Source organism: Mobula birostris, chromosome 1 (assembly GCF_030028105.1).
Source record: "Mobula birostris isolate sMobBir1 chromosome 1, sMobBir1.hap1, whole genome shotgun sequence".
NCBI classification, from domain to species: domain Eukaryota; kingdom Metazoa; phylum Chordata; class Chondrichthyes; order Myliobatiformes; family Myliobatidae; genus Mobula; species Mobula birostris.
Genome location: NC_092370.1, coordinates 5,942,890 through 5,961,180, shown reverse-complemented (window position 1 = coordinate 5,961,180; position 18,291 = coordinate 5,942,890). Strand labels below are relative to the sequence as shown.

The following is an 18,291-nucleotide window of genomic DNA, read 5'->3' as shown; positions in this document are numbered from 1 at the left end:
TCCCCGCTACCCTGGCCATGCTCTTTTCTCGTTGCTGTCATCGGGTAGGAAGTTCAAGAGCCTCTGGACTTGTACCAGATCTCCTCATCCTCAGAGCTTTTTCTGATTTTCTACTTCTCCAAAAAAAATCTGGATATCATAAGGAGCCTGTCATGGAGGGCACTCGATCAACACAAGTGCATTCTCACACATACACACAAACACTCATTCACACACACACACTGTCATCCACATACACGGACTCACAGAGACACATTGCCTTGTCATTCTGCTGGTGTTGTGCTGAGTGCATGCACTTCCCCCGGTGTATTCTCATCATGGGACCTAACCTGAGCTGCTGTGCTCGGCTTGGGTTTATGGTGCCTTTCCCGCCATACACGGTGGAATAATCCATTTCTTTAGTAATGAGGATGTGTAAATGGGTATATGTTGTCTGTATACTGTATTTAAGGTAGATACTTGTCTATTTTTTAATATGACTGTATCTACATTTTGGAGTGCATCATATTCTCATTCACATGCAATCTTTAGTTGACATTAAAGAAGGTTTATCCTGGTGCCTAGTAAATCAGGGATCATCGCTCTCACAGAGAGAGTGAGAGAGAGAGAGAGCGCGAGAGAGAGAGAGAGATAGATAGATAGATATCGGGGCTGCCAGGAGTTCACACTGGACGAAAATAGTACAAGGCTATTATTGTATTATTGTGTCCTTGGTTCTTGGTTCTTGATCCTCCAAAATATTCCACATGGAATTTAAACCGGAGGTGGCGGAGGGTGGGCTTAAGGAGGAGATTTTTGAAGAAGAAAAGCTGCCTTAAATTTAATTGGTTTTCTGGTGGATATATTTTCATAAATATTGGCAGTTTTCTTTTCACTGTTTTTGCTAACTTCTGGAAGTTTGATTTTAGATACACCCAGCAAACACCCTTGCACTGAAGTGCTTAGCGACTCCAGCCATTTTATAACCCATGTAGCTAACAGAGCCCACCAGGAACGTGATGATCAGTACAACTCAAAAAAATACCAAAAGTCAGCTTGGCAGATACTTGTATTCCAAAATTAGAACATAAAGCCTGAAAACAGAGGCATGGTCACACTGAGAATATCCATAATTTCTACAGGAAAGACAAGCAGTACAATTGCTACCTCGAGCGCGATCACACCAGATTATAAAGCCGCTCAACTATTTCTTAAAGGTTTACCCTTCGATGCTCTTCAGTTGCCGTGACAACACAACACACAATCTTCTTATTATTACATCATTAACATTTCAATTCAGTATTAACACGAAGGAAGGATACTTTAAAACAACTGACTCAAAGAATATCTTCCAAGCAATATTCTTATTTACACAAGAAATTCTGCAGATGCTGGAAATCCAGAGCAACACACACAAAATGCTGGAGAAACTCAGCAGGTCAGGCAGCATCTACGGAAATGAGTAAACAATCAACGTTTTGGGCCGAGACCCTTCTTCAGGCCTGAGAAGGAATGGGGAAGATGCCAGAATGAAAAGGTAGAGGGAGGGGAAGGAGAATAGCCAGAAGGTGATAGGTGAAGCCAGGTGAGTGAGAAAGGTAAAGGGCTGGAGAGAAGGAATCTGATAGGAGAGGAGAGTGGACCATAGGAAAAGGGGAAGGAGGGGGGGCATCAGTGGGAGGTGATAGGCAGGTGAGAGGTAAGAGGCCAATGTGGAGAATTGAAGAACAGGGGAAAGGGAGGGGATTTCTTCACTGCAAGAAATCAATATTCATGCCATTAGATTGGAGGCTACCCAGACAGAAATAAAATGTTGCTCCTCTACCCTGAGGGTGGTTTCAGTATTGCACAAGTGTAGGCCATAGACCAATATGTCAGAATGGGAATGGGAATTAAAATATTGGGCCACTGGGAAAGTCTGCTCGTGGTGCACGCAGTGGTGGTGCTCGATGAAACAGACTCCCAGTACTTACCTAGACGGTACTCTCATCGATAGCAGTATTCAGAAAGGTTTGGAGATCAAATTGGTTCTTGGACCAATAAAAGAAGCAAAGTTTGGAATACTGCTAACTTTCCTCAAGATAACAAGCAACTCCACTTCCTGCCACTGTCTGTAAGGAGTTTTTGTGTTCTCTCAATGAACGTATGGTCAAGAAAAACTGCTTCCATACAGGGAGGACAACAGCCTGTTGTGTAAAATTGAAGCCGTTGGAACTACGCTTTCTGTGGAACATTTATCAACAGGGATTTCTATGCTGTGAAACTGAATGCAGCTGCATGGTTACTCACATTATTTAGATTGGTTGTGGTTTTGAACAGTACCGTACAGGCTGTTCAGCCCACAATGTTGTGACGACCTCTTAACCTACTCTAAGATCAATCTACCCATTCCCTTCTACGTAGCCCTCCATTTTTTTAATTCCATGCGCCTACCTAAGAGTTTCTTAAATGTCCCTGATGTGTCTGCCCCTACCCCCATCCCTGGCAGGGCATTCCACACGCCCACCACTCTCTGTGTAAAAAAATTTACCCCTGCCGCACCCGCCCCCTGTACTTTCAACTGTCTATGCTCACCCATCACGGAATAAAGAAGTTTTTTTTTGTCAAGTTTCTTACAAATTTCTTACAAATCAAACACAAATCGTAGGAATGAAAATCAGTTCACTGATTATGACATCACTGTTATGACCTCATCAAAATGGAATTGAGGCAAGACTCAGTAAACAAACATCCAGCTATAAAATAAACCTGAGGCAATTTTTAAAAATATTACAAATCTTTTGACTCATTTATCACGGATGCCAAATGATATGAAGACAGTGGAAAGACACACCAGGTGGTCTACTATATATGATTAGCTGCTCTGGTGTTCACCCAGAATTATTCCCCTGATTAACTAACAAATAAAAATAATTAAATTAAAAAAGGACCATCATTTTGGCAAGAAGTACACTCAGTGGCCACTTCATTAGGTACAGGAGTGCATGTTTGTGGTCTTCTGCTGCTGTAGCCCAACCACTTCAAGATTCGACATGCTGTGTGTTCACAGGCGCTCTTCTGCACACCACTGTTGTAACGCATGGTTACCGTTGCTTTCCTGTTCAGGCTACTGAACTGCCACTCACTGGATTTTAAACAAAATATTTCGTACCATTCTCTGTAAACTTTAGAGACTGTTGTGTGTAAATATCCCAGGAGATCAGTGGTTTCTGATCACCCCATCCACCACCAACAATCATTCCACTGTCCAGGTCACTTAGATCACATTTCTTCCCCATTCTGATGTTTGATCTAAACAATAACTGAGTCTCTTGACCATGTCTGCATGCTTTTATGCATTGAGTTGCTGCATGACAGGCTGTTAGATATTTGTATTAACAAGCAGGTGTACAGCTGTACTTGATAAGGTGGCCACTGAGTGCATTTGGGGACAGACGATTTACCAAATCTAAATTAATTTATAATATTAATCAAAAAAAAATCACTCTAACCTAACAAAAATCAAAGCTGTCTATTTATAAACTCAATTTGTCTATCGTCACATTCACCCCCAAGCACATTGTAAATAAACACTCTAGAGTATGATACACTGATATTCCAAATACAATGGAGTGCTTTTAACAGCAAAGCAGAATGTATTAATCCCATGCTCGGTAGACAACCTTACATGTCACTAAGTGTTCAGGAAGATTGTATTCATAACGTGTGTGTGTGTGTGTGTATGTGTGTGTGTGTGTGTTTTTTTGTGTGTGTGTGTGTGTGTGTGTGTGTGTGTGTGTGCACGCAGAAACTTTTTAATATTCAAAACCTGTTTTATAATAAAAAGAATAATCCCTGGAAAGTTTTGTAAATGGATCTTCATAAGATTGGAAGGCTGACTCTGATAACTTCTTCTGAGTGCAGTAGGCTTTTAAATATCTGCCATTATGCGTTAGCCAGAGGTATCGTTTCATTCTCAGTCCGTTCCACTCGATTTGTCAGATCAGCTTTTCCATGCTTCTTTGGTTTGGTTTTTAAAAATACGATTAAGAGGATCAAGCCTGTGGAGTGATGAATGAACAGGTCAAATTATTCCTCTGCAAGCAGTTTTAAACTAATATTTTTGTAACAAAATCTTAGCAAAGTTCAAAGTAAATTTATGATCAAAGTACATATATGTCAACATATCCTATCCTGAAATTAATTTTCTTGCAGGCATTTACAAGAAAATAAAGAAATACAATAGAACTTTTGAAAAACTATCTTATGAGGAAAGTTGAGTGAGCTAGGGCTTTTCTCTTTGAAACGAAAGAGGATGAGAGGTGACTTGATAGAGGTGTACAAGATAGTAAGAGGCATAGATCGAGTGGACAGCCAGAGACCTTTTCCCAGGGTGCAAATAGTTAATACAAAGGGGCATACACTGGAGGGGGGGTTGTCGGAGATGAGGTTTTGAGACAGAGAGTGATAGGTGCGTGGAACATGCTGCCAGAGGTGATGCTTCAGCGACTTTTAGCAGCATGGAGGAACAGGCCAGTCTTGGGTTCACATCCACAGGTCCCTCGAAGTTACCACACACGTTGATGGGGTTCAAAGTTCACAGTTCACCAGATACTACCCTGAGATTTAATTTCCTGCAGACATTCACAGCAGAACAAAGAAATACAATAGAAACAAAGACAAACTACAAGCAACCAGTGTGCAAAATGCAAAAAGAAAGGAAAATAAAGAAATAATAATAAATAAATAATGAGAACATGAGATGAAGAGTCCTTGAAAGTGAGTCCATAGGTTGTGGGAACAGTTCAGTGTGGTGGTGAGTGAAGTCATCCCCTCTGATTCAAGAGCTTGATGGTTGAGGGGTAATAACTGTTCCAGAACATGGTAGTGTGAATCCTGAGGCTCCTGTACCTTCTTCATGATGGTTGAGGGTATTAACTGTTCCTGAACCTGATGGTGTGAGTCTTGAGGCCCCTGTGCCTGCTTCCTGATGGCAGCAACGAGAAGAGAGTGTGGCCCGAGTGTCTCTGATGATGGATGTACTCAGTGGTGGAGTAGGCTTTACGGTGATGGACAGGGCCACATCCACTACTTTCAGCTGGCTATGTTTTGTCGCAATAATAGATAAATAAATCATAACATGCAGCCTGGGGTTTGATCCACACTTACCTATTACAGCGAGCGTTCCAAGAAGGATTCCGACTGCAAGTCCTGCTTTTGAATAACTGGGTTGATTGTCTACTGGGATAAAGCACACTCCGTATTTTGAGCACTTGCACACTTTAACTAGGGATAAAAACAGAGAGACAAATGTGTTGTGTATTTCATATTTTAATTGGTTAAGCATTCCCTTGCCTTCTTCCTGTAACCCTTGATGTCCTTACTAACCAATAATGCACCAACCTGGTCCCTCAACACCACCTTTTTAGTAAAGAAAGCACAGCAGCATCTTCACTTCCTGAGGAGATTGAGGTGACTGAGGCTCCCTCACCTCATTCTAACCAATTTTTACAGGCTTTTTACAACTCTCTGCCACCACTCAGGTCACATCACTTACGAAGTGCCAATGGAATAATGATGTTTACTTTTTAACTTGTAATGTAAATGCACCTTATTATTTGTGGTAATATTACCTCATGCGTTGAGTGTGATTTATATATACTGTGTTGTGCACCTTGGTCAGGGAAACACTTTCGTTTGGTGGTGGCTGCTGAACAACAATAAACTTGAAGCTTGAAGCTGGAGCCTCCTCTTTAAACGTACGCAATGACTTGGCCCCCTCCACGGTCTGTGGCGATGAATTCCACAGATTGATCACCCTCTGGTTGAAGAAATTCCTCCTCACCTCTGTTCTGAGTGGCTGTGCCCTCTGATCCTGCCTCACCCACTCTAGGAAACAGCCTCTCCACATCCACTCTATCTAAGCCTTTCAATTTTCAATAGGTTTTAAATGAATTCCCCCTTCATTCTTTTAAACACAAGCGAGTACAAGCCCAGATCCATCAAATGCTACTCATATTCTTTCTTTCCTGGGATCATTCTTGTGAACTTCCTCCGTACCCTCTCCAGTGCCAGCACATCCTTTCTTATATAAGAGACCCAAAACTGCTTACAATACTCCAAGTGCGGTCTAACCAATGCCTTAAAATCTCAGCATTACTTCCCTGATTTTATACTCTAGCTCTCTGAAAATGAATGCAAACATTGGTGAGTCCCAACACAGACTGGAGGACCATTTCATCAAGCACCTTCACTCGATCCAGCATGAAAGGAAAGATCTCCAAGTAGCCAACATTCCAATTCAACCTTCCATTCCCATTCTGACACGGTGGCCCATGGCATCCTCTACAACCATGATGAGGCCACACTCAAGTTGGAGGTGCAACCATCTGAGTAGACTCCAACCAGATGGCATGAACATCGATTTCTCCAACTTCTGGTAACTTCTCCTCCTTGCCCTTCTTCTCCCACAAGTGCAATCAACAAAAGATTACCCAGCGTAAAGAGGTTGTTAATACAAAGAGTGGTGTTTGTGTGGATCACCCTGCCAAGACTGGTAATAGAAGCAGATGAAAGACATTTGAGAAACTCATGGAAGATAGAAAAATGGAGGGTTATGTAAGAGGGAAGGGTTAGATCGGTCTTAATGTAAGTTAAAAGGTTGGCACAACGTCGTGGGTGAAGGGCCTGTACTGTGCCGCAGTGCTCCACAGTATGTCCTATGTTCTATGTTATTAAAGTTTTGTGGTTGCTTCGAGAGGAGATTTACCAAGGTGCTGCCAGGACTAGAGAGTATGCCTCATGAGGATAGTTTCAGCGAGTTAGGGTTGTTCTCTTCGGGGTGAAGGAGGATGAGAGGTGACTTGACAGAGGTGTACATGATGATACGATGATTTGAGGCACAGATCGAGTGGACAGCCAGAGACTTTTTCCCAAGTTGGAAATGGCTAATAGCAGGGGCATAATTTTAAGTTGATTGGAGGAAGGTTTGGGAGAATGTCAAAGGTAAGTTTTCCTTTCACACAGAGAGTGGTGGGTGTGTAGAACACATTGCCAGGAATGGTGGTAGAGGTAGATATATTACAGAGATTTTTAAGAAACTCCTAGATAGGCAGATGGATGATAGAGTGCCATGTGGGAGGGAAGGGTTAAATGGAATCAGTTAAAAGGTCAGCACAGCATGGTGGGCTGAAGGGCCTGTACAGCACTATAGTGTTCGACGTTCAATATAAAATAAAGATGCTTTTTTTGGGAGGTGGGAAGAAACGGGAGACCCAGAGGAAATCCATACAGTCACAGGGACACTGTTCAAATACATACCAGACAGACCAAACCAGAGGAACGTGGATTATTGAGAAAGCAACACTGTCTGCTGTGCTACTCTGCACACCCCCCCCCCACCCCCACTGGACTGTGTAGAGTCTGTGCACTAATCTATAGGCCAGTTTCAAAGACCAACTTCATTTGCCATACACATTTACATGCATGAGAAATTTACTGTCAGTGTGTGACATGCACCAAACTGAACATTCAACAATTGTAAAGCATTATATAAAATTAAAGATAGAGATTAAAGTACAAGTGTGAAAAAATGACCATAACTACATAAGTAAGGTAATAAGACAAGACATTTGGGCAGAATAAGGCCATTTGGCCCATTGAGTCTGTTCTGCTATTTCATCATGGCTGCTATATTATCCTCTCAACCCCATTCTTCTGCCTTCTCCCTGTAACATTTCTAATTAAGGATCTATCATAAATACCATCATGACAGACAATCACCACCATATACATGTGTGTTTGAAGTTGCAGAGGGGAAGATATAGGATCAAGGATCAAAGATTATCTTTATTTGCCATATATGTTTACATGTATTAGGAATTTGTCGTGGTGTGTTGGTCAGGGGATGAATGCAACAAAAAAACCATTCACCAATTATACAGAATAAAGAATTGTGTAAAAATAAATTTAGAGGTTTAACATGGAATAAATGTGCATAAATAAATAAATACTAGAATGTATTTACAATGTAACAGCATTATAGAAAGTGGTTTAAAGAGTTTACTGTGCACTGCAGTGATGGGGTGATAGATCGGGGGGTAGGGGTGGGCTAACTAGAATGGTTGATCAGATTATCTGCTGGCAGTGAAGTTTTTGTTTCACTAGCCTTATAGTGTTTTCCAGAAGGGAAGTTTTGGAAATGACTGTTTTGCAGGGTGGGTAATGCCTGTGATGCTTCTTGGAGGCCAAGCCTGCAGTGGGCTTGAGATGGGGAATTGAAGTTCTGGTTGCCTCATCACAGGGCACATCCTCTCTGGGGTTCATTACTCGGTTATGGTGAAGAGGCTTGTAAGTTGCTGAGATCCCGAGAGTGATGCCATTTGAAGTTAGCTCCCGATAGGGTCACCCATGGCAGAAAGGTCAAGGGAGGAGGTTCCACATGAAGAGCAATCCAGCAAAATCCTTGTCAGTGGAGCTGGCTGAAGATGATGACTCATCACAAAGGCAATGAAGATGGAAGAAGGCTGCAGCAGTGAAAGGACCCCAGTTGTCTTGCATTCCATATCGCTGGACCCTGACCCCGATCGGTCAAGGACCATGTGGTGCCTGCCCATGGATCAGCCTCGCCACGTTAAACAAAGTCACGTACGGGTGTTCTCCATTAAGGGAATCTACCATAACGTCCCGGTTATGTGGATCCTGGATCAGCCTCTGCAGGCCCCACCAACAGATGACTCCTTAGGAGAACATCATACTCGACTAGAGTGATCCTACTACAACACAGTACAGTACAACCCCCTCAGGGCTGTGTACTGAGTCCCTTCCTGTACTCCCTGTACACCCATGACTGTATCGCCACCCACAGCTCCAATCTGCTAATTAAATTTGCCGATGACACTACATTGATTGGCCTTATCTCAAACAATAATGAGGTAGCCTATAGGGAAGAAGTCATCTCTCTGACACAGTGGTGTCAAGAAAACAACCTCTCCCTCAATGTCGCAAAAACAAAGGAGCTGGTTGTGGATTACAGGAGGAATGGAGATGGGCTAACCCCTATTGATATCAGTGGATCTGGGGTTGAGAGGGTAAACAGCTTTAAGTTCCTCCACATCAGCGAGAACCTCACATGGTCTGTACACACCAGCTGTGTGGTGAAAAAGGCACAACAGTGCTTCTTTCACCTCAGGCAGTTGAGGAAGTCTGGTATGGGCCCCCAAATCCTAAGAATTTTCTACAGGGGCACAATTGAGAGCATCCTGACTGGCTGCATCACTGCCTGCTATGGGAACTGTACTTCCCTCAATTGCAGGACTCTGCAGAGAGTGGTGTGGACAGCCCAGCGCATCTGTAGTTGTGAACTTCCTATGATTCAGTACATTTACAAGGACAGGTGTGTAAAAAGGGCCCGTTGGATCACCGAGGACCCGAGTCACCCCAACCATAATCTATTCCAGCAGCTACCATCCGGGAAATGGTACCTCAGCATAAAAGCCAGGACCAACAGGCTCCGGGACAGCTTCTTCCACCAAGCCATCAGACTGATGAACTCATGCTGACATGAGTGTACTCATATTACATTGACTGTTCTATTTATTATAAATTATTATAAATTACTAGGATTGCACATTGCACATTTAGATGGAGAAGTAACAAAAAGATTTTTATTCCTCATGTATGTGAAGAATGTAAGAAATAAAGTCAATTCAATTCAGTTCAATACATAGAATATTGAACAGTACAGCTCAGGAACAGGCCTTTCGGCCCACAATGTTGTACTGATCCAATTAAATTCGTCATCAAATGGCCAACCAAACTAATTCCACTCTGCCTACACAATGTCCATATCCTTCCATTTCCTCACATTCATGTGTCTATCTAAATGTCTCTTAAAAGTACCTAATAAGACCATAATAAGTCCCTAATAAGATATACGAGACCCATCGAGTCTGGTCCATCATTTCATCATGGTTGATCCAATTTTCTTCTCAGCCTCAATCAGCTGCTTCTCCCTGTATCCCTTCCTGTCCTGGCCAATCTATCAACCTCTGCCTTAAATATACATAAAGACTTGGCCTCCACAGCTGCCTGTGGCAAAGAATTCCACAGACTCACCACTCTCTGGTGAAAGAAATTCCTCCTCACACTGTCTGTCTACTCTATCTGTGCCTCTATTGGATTTCCCCTCAGCCGCTGGCGCTCCAGAGAAAGCAACCCATGTTTGTCCAGTCTCTCATGATAGCACACATTCTCTCATCTAGACATAATCCTGGTAATTCAGCACCCTCTCCAAAGCCTCATCTTCCTTCTCATAAAGGAGTGCAATACTCCAGATGCAGCCTAACCTGAGTTTCATAAAGCTGCAACTTAAATTCCTGACTTTTAAACTCAATGCCTCGACTAATAAAGACCTGCATGCCAATATGCCTTCTGAACCACCCTAACAACAGATTTATTATTTCCTCTTAACAATGCACCAGAACCCATTACAATGTTTTGAACACATGTTTTCACTCATTTGCATTACGTGCTTAATAGCCTGGATTATTAAGTACCCCAATGTCTATTTATTGCATGGACGCTGAGACAGATTATTCATTTACCAAATCCATGTTTGCTCTTCATTTTCAATTTAGGTTTAATCAGATTTCTTATAATCATGGGACTGATTTCATGTCTGTGCTGTCTCCAGGTTCATTGTTATCATTATTATTCTATGAATTTATTGAGTATGCCCACAAGAAAATAAATTTCTGGGCTCTGTATGGTGACATACATGTTCTTTGATAATAAAAATTTACTTTGTACTTTTCTTTGTAATACACTGTTTTGCTATTTTATTAGGTACATCTGCTCTTTAATGCAAATATCTGATCAGCTAATCACGTAGCAGCAACCCAATGCATAAAAGCATGGAGACATGGTCAAGAGGTTCAGCTGTTGTTCAGAGCAAACATCAGAATGGGGGAGAAATGTGTTCTAAGTGACTTTGAGCGTGGGATGATTGTTGGTGCCAGACAGCGCAATTTGAGTATCTCAGAAACCGCTGGTCTCCTGGGATTTTCATGCACAACAGTCTCTGGAGTTTACAGAGAATAGTGTTATAAATGAAAAAAAAATCCAGTAAATGGCAGTTCTGTGGGGGAAAACACCTTGTGAATGAGAGAGATCAGAGGAGAATGGCCAGACTGGTTCAAGCTGACAGGAAGGTGACAGTAACTCAAATAACCACACGTTACAACAGTGGTGGGCAGAAGGGCATCTCTTTTTTTTATTTTATTTTTTTTAATATAATTTTTACTGAGTTTTCAAAGTGAATACATGAAAAGATAATGTCTACCCTCCCCCCTCCCCTTAATCCTTCCCCCTGATATATACTCCTACCTGAAAAAAAAAGAAAGAAGAAAAAAAAGAACTGCCTGGGTGTTGGAAGGTTTCCACATGCTCCATGGGATTCAAAATAAATTTAGTATATTTATTTATTCCTTTCCCCAAGGGACCAAGATCTTTATCATCGGAGCAACTAAATATGCCATCCTATCTTTTGGAAATAAGGGCGCCAAATATCAGAAGAGCATCTCTGAACACACAACACATCGAACCTTGAAGTGGATGGGCTACAGCAGCAGAAGACCATGAAGATGCACTCAGTAGATGTATCTAATAAAGTGGCCACCGAGTCTACATTTACATTGCAAATATTGCATAACTAAATTATGTCCAAATGTCAAAATGAAGATCACATTTAGTTAAGAGTTTAATTCTCATGAGATACTATTTTTAAATCATTAACAGAAAATAAACATAATGACAGCATTAAAATACATGTGTTCTGCAGATCCTTTGTAGTATAAATCAGTTGAAATTCTACCCATTTTCTCAGACGTGAGATCAATGGAAAGTGTACTAGCATAACAGAGTCTCTGCCTAACTGTGCAGAGATCTTCTCACTGCAAAGATAAATTTTTTTGCCTTATGAAAAAACCAATAATTTTATCCCTAATATATGCAAATTGAGGGCTAATATCCATTGAGCAATTGCCCATGTAAAGTCATTGGTAGCAAACAATGGTGAGTCATCGTCAACACAAGAGATCATGCAGATGCTGGAAATGATGAGTGACAGACACAAAATGCTGACGCCATTCAGCAGGTCGGGCAGCATTTCTCCATTCTCCAACTGTCAGCTAATTTCTCTTTCCTCCTTCCTTCTCTCTTTTTCCATTCCTCATTCTGATTCTTCTTAATCCTTCTTTTCTCCTCACTGTCCCGTCAGCTCCCTTTGGTTCCCCTCTTCCTTCCCTTTCTCCCATGGTCCACTCTCCTCTCCCATCAGATTCCTTCTTCTCCAGCCCTTTATCTCTTCCACCTGTCACCTCCCAACTTCTTATGTTATTTCTTGCCCATCCCCCACTCCGCCACCTTCCCACTCAACTGGTTTCACTTATCAGCCGCCAGTTTGTACTCCTTCCCCTCCCTACCTTCTTATTTTGGTTTCTTCTCCCTCCCTTCCCAGTCCTAATGAAGGGTCTCTGCCTGAAACCTTGTTTCTCCCCTCCATAGATGCTGCCTGACCTGCTGAGTTCCTGCAGTGTTTTGTGTGTGCTGCTCTGGATTTCCAGCATCTGCAGAATCTCTAATATTTGTGATTACTGCAGACGTCCACTTGATATCCAGAACAGAAACAGAATTGGGTTGATTTTCACTGACATATGTTGTGAAATTTGTTGTTTTGCGGTAGCAGTACAGTGCAATACATAACATATACTACAAGTTATCGTAGAGTGCTCCCATTCCCGTTCTGTATACCCTCTTGGTTTTAATAAATGTACTGTACAAAATTCAGACAGTCTTGAGTACAAATACTATGAAAGTGATCATGGTCAGTCCGCAGACTACTTGCATTTTTGTCAACGTTTGCTGCCAGAGACATTATTGAAAATGAATGTCAAAGAGAAGTACAAAAGGCCGATGTGTTTCTGTTGTTAGTTATTCAGGGCTAAGCTCTAACCCTTTGTTCAGATTCAGAATCAGATATATTAGTTGCGTTATCAGGTTTATCTGTTATAAAAAATGTCGTTTAGTGACAGCAGTACAGTGCAATACACAAGAATTACTATAAGAATATATATATATGTAATAGCGCAAAAAGAACAAAAAGTGAGGCAGTGTTCATGGGTTCAATGTCCATTCAGAAATCTGATGGCAGGGGGGAAGAAGCTATTCCTGAAGCATTGAGGCTCCTGTACCTCCTCCTTGATAAAGGACATGTCCTGTGCGGCAAGGGTCTTTAATGAGGGATGCTGACTTTTTGAGGCATCGCCTTTTGAAGGTGTCCTCAGTACTGAGGAGGCTGGTGCCCGTGATGGAGCTGGCTGAGTTTACAACTTTCTGCAGCTTTTTCACATCCTGTGCAGTGGCCCCGCCATACCGGACGGTGATGTGACCAGTAAGAATGCTCTCCACAGTACATCTGTAGAAACTTACGAGAGTCTTTGGTGGCAAACCAGATCTCCTCCAAATCCTAATGAAGTAGAACTACTTGCATGCCTTCTCCATGATTGCATCAATATGTTGGGTCCAGGATGGACCCTCAGAGATGTTGATACCTGAACTGCTCGCCCTTTCCACTGCTGACTCCTCGATGGGAACTGTATTGTGTTCTCACAATTGCCTCCTCTTGAATTCCACAATCGTTTCCTTGGTGTTACTGATCAAGTTGAGTGCGAGGTTATTAACATAGAACATATAGCACAGGAACAGGCCATTCGGCCCACAATGTTGTGCTGAACCAGCTAAAAAGTAAATAAACCCTCCCCCAAAAATACTAATCTCTCCTACCTACACCATATCCATATCCCTCCATTTTACGTAGAAACATAGAAAATAGGTGCAGGAGTAGGCCATTCGGCCCTTCGAGCCTGCACCGCTATTCATTATGATCATGGCTGATCATCCAACTCAGAACCCCGCCCCAGCCTTCCCTCCATATCCCCTGACCCCCATAGCCACAAGGGCCATATCTAACTCCCTCTTAAATATAGCCAATGAACTGGCCTCAACTGTTTCCTGTGGCAGAGAATTCCACAGATTCACCACTCTCTGTGTGAAGAAGTTTTTCCTAATCTCGGTCCTAAAAGGCTTCCCCTCTATCCTCAAACTGTGGCCCCTCGTTCTGGACTTCCCCAACATCGGGAATAATCTTCCTGCATCTAGCCTGTCCAATCCCTTTAGGATCTTATACGTTTCAATCAGATCCCCCCTCAATCTTCTAAATTCCAACGAGTACAAGCCCAGTTCATCCAGTCTCTCTTCATATGAAAGTCCTGCCATCCCAGGAATCAATCTGGTGAACCTTCTTTGTACTCCCTCTATGGCAAGGATGTCTTTCCTCAGATTAGGGGACCAAAACTGCACACAATACTCCAGGTGTGGTCTCACCAAGGCCTTGTACAACTGCAGTAGTACCTCCCTGCTCCTGTACTCGAATCCTCTCGCTATAAATGCCAGCATACCATTCGCCTTTTTCACCGCCTGCTGTACCTGCATGCCCACTTTCAATGACTGGTGTATAATCGCACTCTTGTATGACTCTTCCTTAGGGTAGACAGCAACATCATCATGTTCCAAGTAACTGAATTGAATTGAATTGACTTTATTACTTACATCCTTCATATACCAATTTAACCAATTTCCCCCGGGATCAATAAAGTATGACTATGACTATGACTATACATCAATAAAAATCTTCACATTACGTCGCTGTCTAAATGTGTAATATGCAATTTATAGTAATTTATAATAAATAGTATGTACAACAATATAACATAGAAATACAGTTATATCATCAGGAGTTAATCAGTCTGATGGCCTGGTGGAAGAAGCTGTCACAGAGCCTGTTGGTCCTGGCTTTTATGCTGTGGTACCATTTCTCGGATGGTAGCAGCTGGAACAGTTTGTGGTTGGGTGACTCAGGTCCCCAATGATCTTGTGGGCCCTTTTTACACACCTGTCTTTGTAAATGTCCTGAATAGTGGGAAGTTCACAACTACAGATGCACTAGGCTGTCCGCACCACTCTCTGCAGAGTCCTGCGATTGAGTGAAGTACAGTTCTCATACAAGGCAGTGATGCAGCCAGTCAGGATGCTCTCAATTGTGCTCCTGTAGAAAGTTCTTAGGATTTGGGGCACAAACCAAATTTCTTCAACTGTCTGAGGTGAAAGAGGTGCTGTTGTGCCTTTTTCACCACACAGCCGGTATGTAGAGACCAGGTGACATTTTTGGTCATGTTTATGCCGAGGAATTTAAAGCTGTTCACCCTCTCAGCCCCAGATCCATTGAAGTCAATAGGGGTTAGCCCGTCTCCATTCCCATTGTAATCCACAACCAGCTTCTTAATTTTGAAACATTGAGGGAGACGTTGTTTTCTTGACACCACAGTGTGATGACTTCCTTTCCATAGGCTGCCTCATTATTATTTGAGATTAGGCCATTCAGTGTAGTATCATCAGCAAATTTAATTAGCAGGTTGGAGCTGTGGGTGATGACACAGTCATGAATATACAGGGAGTAAAGTGGGGGGGGGGGGTGGGAGGCTTAGGACACAGCCCTGAGGGGCACCTGTGTTGAGGGTCATAGGGGCAGAAATGAGGGATCCCACTCTTACTACCTGCTGGCAATCTGACAAGAAGTCCAGAATCCAGCTACACAAGGCAAGGTGAAGGCCAAAGTCCCTGAGCTTCTTGTCAAGCCTAGAGAGAGTTATGGTGTTGAATGTTGAACTGAAGTCCAAGACCAGTTAGCCTGACCCCAGTGGCTGGAAGATGTTCGAGTCAATTTTTAAGGATGAGGTGATGGAATACTTGGTGTCACAGGACATGATAGTACAAAGTCAGCATGGTTTCCTTCAGGGAAAATCATGCCTGACGAATCTGTTGGAATTCTTTGTGGAGATTACAAGTAGGATAGATAAAGGGGATGTAATGGATGTTGTATATTTGGACTTTCAGAAGGCATTTGACAAGGTGCCACATATAAGGCTGCTTACAAGTTAAGAGCCCATGGTATTACAGGGTTACTAACATGGTTAGAGCATTGGCTGATTGGTAGGAGGCAGCGAATGGGAATAAAAGGATCCTTTTCTGGTTGGCTGTCAGTGTCTAGTGGTGATCCACAGGGGTTGGTGTTGGGACCTCTTCTATATAAATGATTTAGACGATGGAATAGATGGCTTTGTTGCCAAGTTTGCATATGATACAAAGATTGGTGGAGGGGCAGGTACTGTTGAGGAAACAGGTTGGATGCAGAAGGACTTGGACCGATAGGAGAATGGGCAAGAAAGTGGCAAATGAAATATAATATTGGAAAATGCATTTTGGTAGTAGAAATAAATGTGCAGACTATTTTCTAAATGGGGAGAAAATCCTGGAATCTGAGATGCAGAGGGGCTTGGGAGTCCTTGTGCAGAACACCCTGAAGGTTAACTTGCAGGTTGAGTCGGTGGTGAGGAAGGCAAATGCCATGTTAGCATTCATTTCAACAGGTTTGGAAAACTAGAGCAAGGATGTGATGCTGAGGCTTTATAAGGCACTGGTGAGGCCTCTCCTTGAGTATTGCGAACAGTTTTGGGCCCCTCATCTTAGAAAAGAGGCACTAGTACTGGAGAGGGTCCAGAGGAGGTTCACAAAGATGATTCCAGGAATGAAAGGGTTATCATACGAAGAATGTTTGATGGCTCTGATCCTGTACTCACTGGAGTTCAGAAGGATGAAGGGGGATTACATTGAAAATGTTTGAATGTTGAAAGGCTAGACAGAGTAGATATGGAAAGGATGTTTCCCATGGTGGGAGAGTCTCGGATAAGAGGGCACAGCCTCAGGATAGAGGGGCATCCTTTCAAAACAGAGATGCAGAATAAATTTTTTAGCCAAAAGATGGTGAATTTGTGGAATTTGTTGCCACATGCAGCTGTGGAGGCCAGATTGTTGGGTGTACTTAAGACAGAGATTGATAGGTTCTTGATTGGACATGGTATCAAAGATTAAGGGGAGAAGGCCGGGAACTGGGGTTGAGGAGGAGAAAAAAAAGGATCAGCCATGATTGAATGGTGGAGCAGACTCAATGGGCCAGATGGCCTAATTCTGCCTCTGTGTCTTATGGTCTAACAGCATTCTCACATAAGCATCTTACTTCTCCAGATGTGTAAGGACAGTGTGTAGAGCTGTGGCTATTCCGTCATCTGTCAATCGGTTGTGTTGGTAGGCGAATTGTAGGGGGTCCAGTCTGGGTGGCAGCAGGCTGCAGATGTAGTCCTTGACCAGCCTCTCAAAGCATTTGCTTATTATTGAGGTGAGAATGACAGGATGCCAGTTGTTCAGACGTGTTACCTTGGTCTTTTTAGGTACAGGGACAATGGTGGATGTTTTGAAACAGGATGGCACTCTACACTGGGAGAGGGAGGGATTAAAAATGTCTGTAAATACACCTGGCAGTTGTGCCAGTTGATAAATAAAGGGACCAATTTCTATGCCGTACGTTGTCCTGACTTTAATACTGGATATTTGCAGAAGCCTTTGTAGCTTTCATAAGTCGAGGGATAGAGTTTAAGATTCGCGATGTAATGATGCAGCTCTATAAAACTCTGGTTAGGCCACACTTGGAGTACTGTGTCCAGTTCTGGTCACCTCACTATAGGAAGGATGTGGAAGCATTGGAAAGGGTACAGAGGAGATTTACCAGGATGCTGCCTGGTTTAGAGAGTACGCATTATGATCAGAGATTAAGGGAGCTAGGGCTAGAGAGAAGGAGGATGAGAGGAAACATGATAGAGGTGTACAAGATAATAAGAGGAATAGATAGAGTGGATAGCCAGCACCTCTTCCCCAGGGCACCACTGCTCAATACAAGAGGACATGGCTTTAAGGTAAGGGGTGGGAAGTTCAAGGGGGATATTAGAGGAAGGTTTTTTACTCAGAGAGTGGTTGGTGCATGGAATGCACTGCCTGAGTCAGTGGTGGAGGCAGATACACTAGTGAAGTTTAAGAGACTACTAGACAGGTATATGGAGGAATCTAAGGTGGGGGCTTATATGGGAGCAGGGTTTGAGGGTCGGCACAACATTGTGGGCCGAAGGGCTGTAGTATTCTATGTTCTATGTTCTAAATGCTAGTGCATTGGAATTAAATTGTTGACAGTGTGTTAGACATTTAATCAGCTTACAGAAATCAGAAGTGGGTAAATCTGTTTTGCACATCTATGCTCACGTCATTCTACAGATGCACAGTAGAGAGCATTCTAACAAGTTGCATCACTGTGTGGTGTGGAAACCGCTC

General features: G+C 42.7%; 1 protein-coding gene across 1 annotated transcript in view; it reads right to left on the bottom strand.

Annotated features, from left to right (window-relative positions):
• Positions 1 to 1,037: 1,037 nt before the first annotated feature.
• cdh17 (cadherin 17, LI cadherin (liver-intestine)) overlaps positions 1,038 to 18,291 on the bottom strand; it is a 180,142-nt gene continuing 162,888 nt past the window's right edge. Inside the window, exons 17-18 of the mRNA XM_072251931.1 lie at positions 5,128 to 5,244; positions 1,038 to 4,019 (exon numbers count right to left, since the gene is read on the bottom strand). Of these exons, the coding sequence (XP_072108032.1) occupies positions 3,904 to 4,019; positions 5,128 to 5,244 (233 nt within the window). The 3' untranslated portion in view covers positions 1,038 to 3,903. The remainder of the gene's footprint in view (positions 4,020 to 5,127; positions 5,245 to 18,291) is intronic.